At 43.6% G+C, this 8,019-nt stretch overlaps 1 protein-coding gene across 2 annotated transcripts; it reads right to left on the bottom strand.

Annotated features, from left to right (window-relative positions):
• Positions 1-1,715: 1,715 nt before the first annotated feature.
• On the bottom strand, positions 1,716-7,947 carry C16H12orf43 (chromosome 16 C12orf43 homolog). Of its 2 annotated transcripts, XM_035098456.3 has the most exons (6): positions 7,731-7,947; positions 7,048-7,093; positions 6,196-6,294; positions 4,720-4,793; positions 3,704-3,797; positions 1,716-2,928 (listed from the first exon to the last, which is right to left on the bottom strand). In XM_035098456.3, the coding sequence occupies exons 1-6, from the start codon at positions 7,882-7,884 to the stop codon at positions 2,562-2,564; spliced, it is 834 nt and encodes a 277-aa protein (XP_034954347.3). In that variant the 5' UTR covers positions 7,885-7,947; the 3' UTR covers positions 1,716-2,561. The 2 variants fall into 2 exon arrangements, with proteins under 2 accessions (XP_034954347.3, XP_060125970.2); XM_060269987.2 differs by lacking the exon at positions 7,048-7,093 and having other exon boundaries at positions 7,731-7,936.
• Between the last annotated feature and the right edge of the window lie 72 nt (positions 7,948-8,019).

The following is an 8,019-nucleotide window of genomic DNA, read 5'->3' as shown; positions in this document are numbered from 1 at the left end:
AGAGACACCAGGAAGAATTTTATGCTAGCAAGAATTGTCCGACAGTGGAAGGGGCTCTTTAAGAAAGTGGTGGACTCTCCTTCTGTGGAGGTTTTGAAAACAGAGGTTGGATGGCCATCTGTAATGGATGCTCCAGTTGAGAATCCTGCACTGCAGGCGGTTGGACCAGATGACCCTTAGAGTCCCCTTCCAACTCTGCATGTCTATCACCTCTGTCCACTTATAATGCCCCAACATTCTTTGTGGGAATCCATAACACTGAATGTGATATAAAACAGATTTGCATGTTTAGTGTAACTGTGTTCCAAGCAGTGTTTGAAATTAGCCAGGTGCCAGGTGCATTTTGGCACCTGGCATCCCCACCATCTGGCAGTGTTTTCTTTTTTCTGCTATGCTATAGCGTGAGTCAGATTTTAGCTGGAGCTGACAATATACACAAATAATTTTCAGCTTCGTAATCTAGTTGTTCTATAATTAGGCATAAGGCTGCTTCCTACTGGAGAAATTCTCTTCCTCTGGGCTATTACCCTCTTCTTAATTTCATCAGACACACCAAATCTGTTGTCAATAGTTGGCCAATCTCCTGAATTCCTCCGAATCTCCTGAATGCCTTCAAATGCCTCAAACTGCCAAGAGGAGCTAGGTAAAGACAACCCCCTCACCTTTGACCCTCCCCACCTCACCCCCCCCTTGCAAAGCCAGCCAGAGGAGTCTTATTTTTGATGCCCAGGACTCCAGTCTCCTGTAAAACTGTAGCTGCAGCAGACACTAACTAGAACATCAGAAACCATTTGTGAACTCAGCTGCGCCTGCGCACGCCCTTCTGACGGCCCTCGAGCAAGGACATTTTCAGCAGTTATTTCATCACCAGAAACTGAAGTAGCCGCTTCTGCATGCCTAGCATCTCCAGCCAAAATTACACCATCGATCTCATGGTCAGAAATATCCCTGAGACCCACAGACAATTAAATGAAATCTTCAAAGAGGATGGCAAGAGAGGATTCACTTACAGTTTCCAAATTCCAAAAGGATGTTATAGAATGATAAGTCCAAATTATTAAAGAAGGCGTATAATATACTTTTGGAATGGGAAACTAAAGATGAAGAAGTTAAATCAGTAATTATTAAGTGGACGCAGGATATAGGTCACAATATAGAATTTGAGGATTGGATAAGGCTTTGGAAAGTGAATTTGAAATTTACGGATTGTATATTGTTGAAAGAGAACTATACGAAGATGATGTATAGGTGGTATGGCACACCAACAAAATTGGCAAAAATGTATAAAACAGAACAAAAGAACTGTTGGAGATGTAAAGAAGGGGAAGGTATATTTTACCATATGTGGTGGAATTGTAAGATTATTTTAAAAATTTGGGAAATGATATACAATGAATTGGGGAAAAAATGTTTAAAATAACATTTGTTAAAAAACCAGAAGCTTTTCTGTTACGTATTTTAGGGCAAGAGCTGCCGAAAGAAAAACGGACATTATTCATGTATGCTACAACAGCAGCAAGAATCTTGATACAGTAGCAGAAAACTGGAAGACTGGAGAAATACCATCAAAAGAACAATGGCAAGAAAAGTTGATGAACTATGCAGAGTTGGCAAAGTTAATAGATAAACTGCGTTAAAAGGACAATAGTGATTTCGAAAGAATTGGAACCTTTTACAACATATTTGCAGGAAACGAAACATGGACTCACGGGCAGGATTTAAATAAATTGAAATTGAAATTCTTTATTGTCACTTGTATACAGTGAGATTACACGAGCACCCCCACTCAGCTATTTACAACTTTTATTTACAGAGAACAAGAAATTTCACAATGTGACAACATAGTACTATATACAAACAGCAGAATGTAACATTTGACATAATAAACCAGTAATTGAGGGAAGACAATAGGGAGGGGGGGATTGGAAAATGAATGTTATTGATATTGGATATTTGTTATGAGAAAAAGAAAATAAATAAAAATTATTATTTAGGTTTTTTTAAAAAAGAAATATCCCTGAGACAACCTTATAGGGGAGATGGAATCAGTCTGCATCAAACTGTGACATGCCTGGCAGGAAAGCACCCTTCCACTGCCATTATCAGTGTTTGACGACAACGACCTCTGTTCAGCCTGCCCACCAAGTTGATCATAGCCCACTGGCCACATGGGGCAGCTGAGCTTGAGAATATAAAAGTAGAGAGAGTTGTCGAGCACTTGGGAGAACTCGATCCATGGCTAGTGGGCAGCCTGGGAGTTCACACGCTGCGCAGGCCCAAGGAAAAAAAGATGGGACCCAGGAGAGTCATCCGCGGATGGCTTACCCACCCACTGCCCACCTGAGCAGTCTAGTAAGCAGCTCCAACAAGTCCTCATTCTCTGTAACATGGGGAGCTTCCCCTGCGTTTTTACAGGGCATCCCTCGCGGTAGGGAGTGCCAAACTAAGTTCTTTGATTCCATAAAAGATAAGATACAACAACTGTGTTTCCTTAAATGCAGGCCAGACCAATCAAGGGCCACATCAGGTAACTCTTCCTAGTACCAAGTGTCTGTAAAACATCACTTCCTCCTTATTTCCACTTCCCCCCTTTTCTTCTTTTTCTTCCTCTTCTTCATCACTGCCATATCCTCCGTACTCACGTTCTCTCCTCTCCTGCTTGCTCCATCGAAGCACGAGGGCCCCTCCGTCCCAGCATCAGCCTGGTTATGATGTGCTCCTCTGGCCTCCCACTCATTGCTGTTCTCTCCATTCACTTTTGCCTTCTTTTTCCTCCTCTTCTTCTTCTGGCTGGGCTCCGTGGCTGGGCAGTGGTGGTCCTGGCTGGAATTCTGGAGCGCTGCTGGGAGGCCGCTATGTTTCAGGATGTCTGCTGCTGTCACCGTGGCTTCCTGGCACCTCTGCCATTCTTCGTCACTGTCCTGCTCACTGGAAAGAGTTACAGGCAAAACGGTTGTAGAGTTAAAACCTTGGAATTCACTCCTGCAATATACGGCAGCTGCTACCAACTTAAAGGTAAAGGTAACTTTACCTGACTATTAGGTCCAGTCATGACTGACTCTGGGGTTGCGGCGCTCATCTCGTGCTATTGGCCAAGGGAGCCGGCGTACAACTTCCAGGTCATGTGGCCAGCATGACAAAGCCGCTTCTGGCGAACCAGAGCAGCACACGGAAATGCCGTTTACTTTCCCGCTTGGAGCGGTACCTATTTATCTACTTGCAGTTTGATGTGCTTTCGAACTGCTAGGTTGGCAGGAACTGGGACCGAGCAACGGGAGCTCACCCCGTTGCAGGGATTTGAACCACCGACCTTCTCATTGGCAAGCCCTAGGCTCTGTGGTTTAACCCACAGCGCCACCTGTGTCCCTGCTACCAACTTAAGATGGCTTTAAAAAGAGGATCAGACCAATTCACGGAGAAGAGGGTTATGGATGGCTACTAGCCATGCTTATTATAAATTAATCACTATCTACACATCTGGGAATCACAAGTGCTGGGGAAGGGAGGGGGTAGCCTTGGGAGCATTGCAAGGGTCGGACACAGGGGGATGGACGGCCTGGGATCCCCACCCCATGCTGCAGCCTGTGTAAAATGCTGGACCTCCCCATCAGAGATGAGTCCTGCCATCAGCTGCAGCCTCCAAGCCAGCTGCCTGGCTGGCCAGTTCCACCTGTCATGCACACCTGCCAGAGCAGCATCTCACCTGGAACTGCAGTATTGCTGCCGCCGCCTTCCCACAGTCTGAGGTTCTGGCTCCCCACAGTCTCCTGGCACTGATGAGGAGAAGAGGCGGAAGCCTAAGACATTGGAAGAAAAGCAGGGAAGTTATTTGGGCACCCTCTGTGTTGGGGTCAGACCAAGACCGCATACCCAAAGGGCATGTAGGAGTGCAAGTTCTCCAACCCAACTAGGCATTTTGTGTTTTCATTTTGTATTTTTGTGCTGTGAAGGGTAGTATATATAGTTAATAACAATTATTGGAGCGAGAGGCTGGGAGCGCAAGCGGGCCTCGCTCTGTTGGCCAGCAGATATGGCTTCTCGGAATTCTACCAGGCCTCACCAAACCAGGGGCTTCATACTGCCTGTCAATCTGAGAGCCTGGTGTTGCATACACCTATCGCTTACTGTGCCTGAAGAGCGATCCACAGAGTGCTGTGTTTGCCGCCTGAGGCCATGTCTTCTGTGGCATGGAGGGCGGTGGCACAGAACTGGCCTTTTCAGTGGTGGCCCCCTACCTTTGGAATGGTCTTACCAGCGAAGAGTGCCTGATGCCATTGTTGTCTCTCTTAAGGCAACAGGTAAGAAGACACTTGTTTACCAAGGCTATTTAATTTTTGATTGGGAAGGTACTTAACGAGATTCGTGCTCATCCTTTAAGTGGGGCAGGAAATGATTTGTTCTTTTAAAATATATTGCTGGTTTAGTATTTTAGTTTGGGGGTATTGTTGTTTTCCTACTTGGTTTTAATGTATTAGTTCTTTCTATTTTTATTGTGTAAGTTGCTTTGAGACACCCAACTACAAAAATGTGACTGATAAACACAAAAACCTAACAATAAAATATTTGAGGTTTGAGGATACACAGCCTCAGGCCCCAAGGTCCTTGCTTCAAAACTCCAGAGTTCCTGACACAGCAAGTTTAGCATGCACAAACACAGAGAACCAAAGCAACACCTAAGTTGGTGTAAAGCATATTAGATTATGCAGAGAACCCACTCACCATCGTCCTCAGTCTCTGAGGACTGCAGATCATCCTGTGCAGGTCCTGGAGAATGCTTCAAAATAGTAATGGAGCTAAAAGAAAGAATTACATTTGCACAATGAAAAGGGAAACCAAGGGTCATGTTAATTGGTTGGTTGGGTTCTGGCCAGACGATCTGGTAATCATTTGCTAGTCCAGATTCCCAGTTTTCATGATCATGCTTGTTTTTTGTTTTTAAAGAAGCAAGTCTTTAGCTCTGATTCCTGCACTGCAGGGAGTTGGACTAGATGTCCTTTTGGATCCCTTCCAGCTCTGTAATTCTATGATTGTAAAACCAGAGCTGAAATGTGCAGGCTTTATTCCACCCACCTGTTTTGGGGAAACTCCCTGCTGCGGTCAGCTAGGATTGACCAGGAAGGAAAGCAGCAATAATACCCACAGAGACAGTAAATTCTAGATGTAGTCAGAGCTGCCCAGAGATGGAACTTCCTGGTTTCTTTCATAGCTATTTTTCCCCTCTCACCTGGAGTGGAAGGAATTTTTTAGTCCAGGATTTTAGCATGCTTGTGATTGCATGACTTGCCCCTCCCTTCCTCCCTCAAACAAAAGTAAAAAAAAGACAGGAGTTTATGTTCTAAGACAGGTGCTTTTATTTAATTTTACAAAGTTTCTTTTTTATATAAAAAGCTTTTTATTTGTTCCTTAATATGCTAGATATCCATGACCTGGATGACTGAGGTGCATTAAACTTGGGGCTGGCTTTGAAAATGGTTTTAAAAAATCCATGGTCATGCTATGCCAGTGCTTTACCATCTGCCTTTAATCTGGAGCACTGGATGTGTCCTTAAGAATTCCTGCACCAAAAAAAGAGGAACTGCACCCACAGGAATGGCAAATGAAAATGTTGGACTTTATGGAACTGGCAGAATTGACAGGAAGACTTCGAGATCAAGCAGATGAAAGAATGGAGGAAGATTGGAGGAAATTTAAATTATATCTAGGGAATTATTTTTGAGAGTTGAAAGTCTGAACATCTAGGGAAACACAGAAGTTAAGGCAATAGGGAGAAAAGAGGAGATTATAAAGTAGGAAAAGTGAGATACAAATAAAAGGATGGGATTAAAGGGAATTAAGAAAAATACAGGATGATGAAAATTAAAAGTAATGAAATAGAAACTGTTACAAATGAATCTAAAATGAAAATCAGATAGAGGGGAGTTGGGGAAGCAAAAGGGACAATGAGTTAAAAAGATGATATAAGATGATGTATGTGTGGTTTTTTTTGTCTGTATAGTTGTGTTTTTGTTTTCTTTTTGGTTTTGGTTTATTGATGTTTTTGATGTTATAAAAAACTTTCTAATAAAAAATATTTAAAAAAAAAGAATTCCTGCACCAAAGCAATTTCTACTTGGAACTCTCCAAAAAATATGAACCCTATTTTATCTGGGGGAAGGGTTCAAGGAGCATCAACGTTACACCTTTGAGAAGATATACCTGTCCAAAATTGCTCCCAATTTCTTTGCAACATGAGCTCGGAATTCTGGAGTGGTCTGCAGCTCATTCCCATCCTGCCCGTGATCAGAGACCTTCTCTCTGTTTAAAGAGAACAAACGACTAAATTATATTGGAAGTTCGTAGCAAACAGTTCCCTTTGCCTTGGAAATAAGAAGTTGTAATCAGATCCTGAAAACTGTAATGAGCCAGCCAGAGGGCTGTGCACTGCAGTAAGAAAGATCATCTTTATTTGGGTTATGGCCTCAGTGAGAATGTCAGTCAGAGAGACCAACGATCTTATATAAACACACTTGGCACCAATTCAGGTTGTCTGATACATGAAATAGAGGTATGAGAAACAGACTTACTGTATAACTCACCTAGGGTTTTTGGGTTTGTTTTTTTTTAAGATCCAGGTAATAAGTACAGTCCTGCTATCCTACCCCTGTGATGGGCAAATTGGAGAAAAGCATAATTAAAGCTAGAATTATGACCAGCTTTCTGGCAGGGCACTCAGGAATGCATTTAGACCGGCATGCCTGGTGAGAGCCTCTTGGGGCTAAAACACGTCAAAAAGAATGGAAAAGGTCGTGGAATAGAGTGCTCCCTAGTTTTGGGTGTTTTATGATAGTATTATGTTTATTATATTTCTTTATCCTCAATAAAAACTTTATCACCAGGGGTTCTTGACTTTGCACAATTTTGCCTTTGCGTGCTGACCCCTGGAACCAAACCTTCACATAAGTGGCAGGCCAACAGTACCACATGATTCTTATGGCTATGTCACTCAAATTTTAGTTTCTAGTAGAACAGAACAGAGCGCTCAGTAAACTTTCAAAAAAGGAAAGTTACCTGATGCTAGGTTCAGCGGATGGCAACTTGCTCTTCTTAAAGTTACCTGCAAAAAGTTAACAATTAGGCCCAACGTGAAAGCGAAGTTAGTTCAAATTCATTAGTGAGCCCTTTACGAAAGCAGTTTATAAAAAGAATGCAATAAAATTATTAGTAAAAGCCATTATTAAAAAAATAAAACCAGTAACAAACTAAAAACACACCAGCGTTCTAGATATTGAGGTAGGCTTGCCTAAATGAAAATGTTCTCAGCAGGTGTCGAAGAGTAAGATACAGTGATGTTCCAAAGTGTAGGTGCTGCTACACTAAAAGATTGATTTCTGACAGATTCTTGTTGGTGCTGCAAAAAAGCATCAAAACCTTTGTGGATCATTTTTTTCTGAGTCACGTGCCTCGTGCCAATCTTTAATTGACTTTCAAGGCTTCTTACCCATCCATCAGTCTAAGGCATGTATATGTGGCCAGTGGCTTTTAGAGCCCCCAGCCCCCATAAGCGATGACAAGGGTTGCAGTCCAAGGAGGCTGCAGGCGCCCCATTCCTGGTTTTAAGAGATCAGCTGGTTACAGCCCTATTTCTGGCACATACAAAAAAAGATTTTCTGCAGGGCTTTTTTGGGATGGGTAAAGTTTCTATCTAGAGAGAGGAAAGTTCTGCCAGGCCTGCCGCTCAGGGCTCTCCCTACCGCCTTTGGGCACCAGCAGGGCCGCTGCTGCTGCTCGCTGCAGCACCGGGTCCCAGGCAGCCTCCCGGAGGCGCCCCACATCCTCCTCCTCCTCGCTGCTGCTGCTGCTGCTGCTGCTGGCATTTCTGGTAGCCGACATGATGGAAATCCTCATGGTCGCAGTGCATCCTGGGGGCTGTGGTCCAGACCTCGTGGCTCAGCCCTTCCCTAACCCGGTGCCCTCGGAATTGGACTACAACTCCCATTAGCATAGCCAGATGGTACTGGGTCCGAGTGGAGCATTACTGTG

The sequence above is a fragment of the Zootoca vivipara genome, chromosome 16 (genome assembly GCF_965207765.1).
Source record: "Zootoca vivipara chromosome 16, rZooViv2.hap1.1, whole genome shotgun sequence".
NCBI classification, from domain to species: Eukaryota; Metazoa; Chordata; class Lepidosauria; order Squamata; family Lacertidae; genus Zootoca; species Zootoca vivipara.
The sequence above is the reverse complement of the archived record's forward strand: the minus strand, read 5'-3'. Positions and strand labels throughout refer to the sequence as shown.

Excerpts from the sequence above, each read along its gene's own strand:
- C16H12orf43 (XM_035098456.3), bottom strand. The coding sequence starts at position 7,884 with ATGAGGATTTCCATCATGTCGGCTACCAGAAATGCCAGCAGCAGCAGC. Across the intron at positions 7,094-7,730 it reads CCTGCTGGTGCCCAAAGGCG|GTAACTTTAAGAAGAGCAAG; the intron begins GTAGGGAGAGCC and ends AACTTTTTGCAG. Across the intron at positions 6,295-7,047 it reads TCCGCTGAACCTAGCATCAG|AGAGAAGGTCTCTGATCACG; the intron begins GTAACTTTCCTT and ends CTCTTTAAACAG.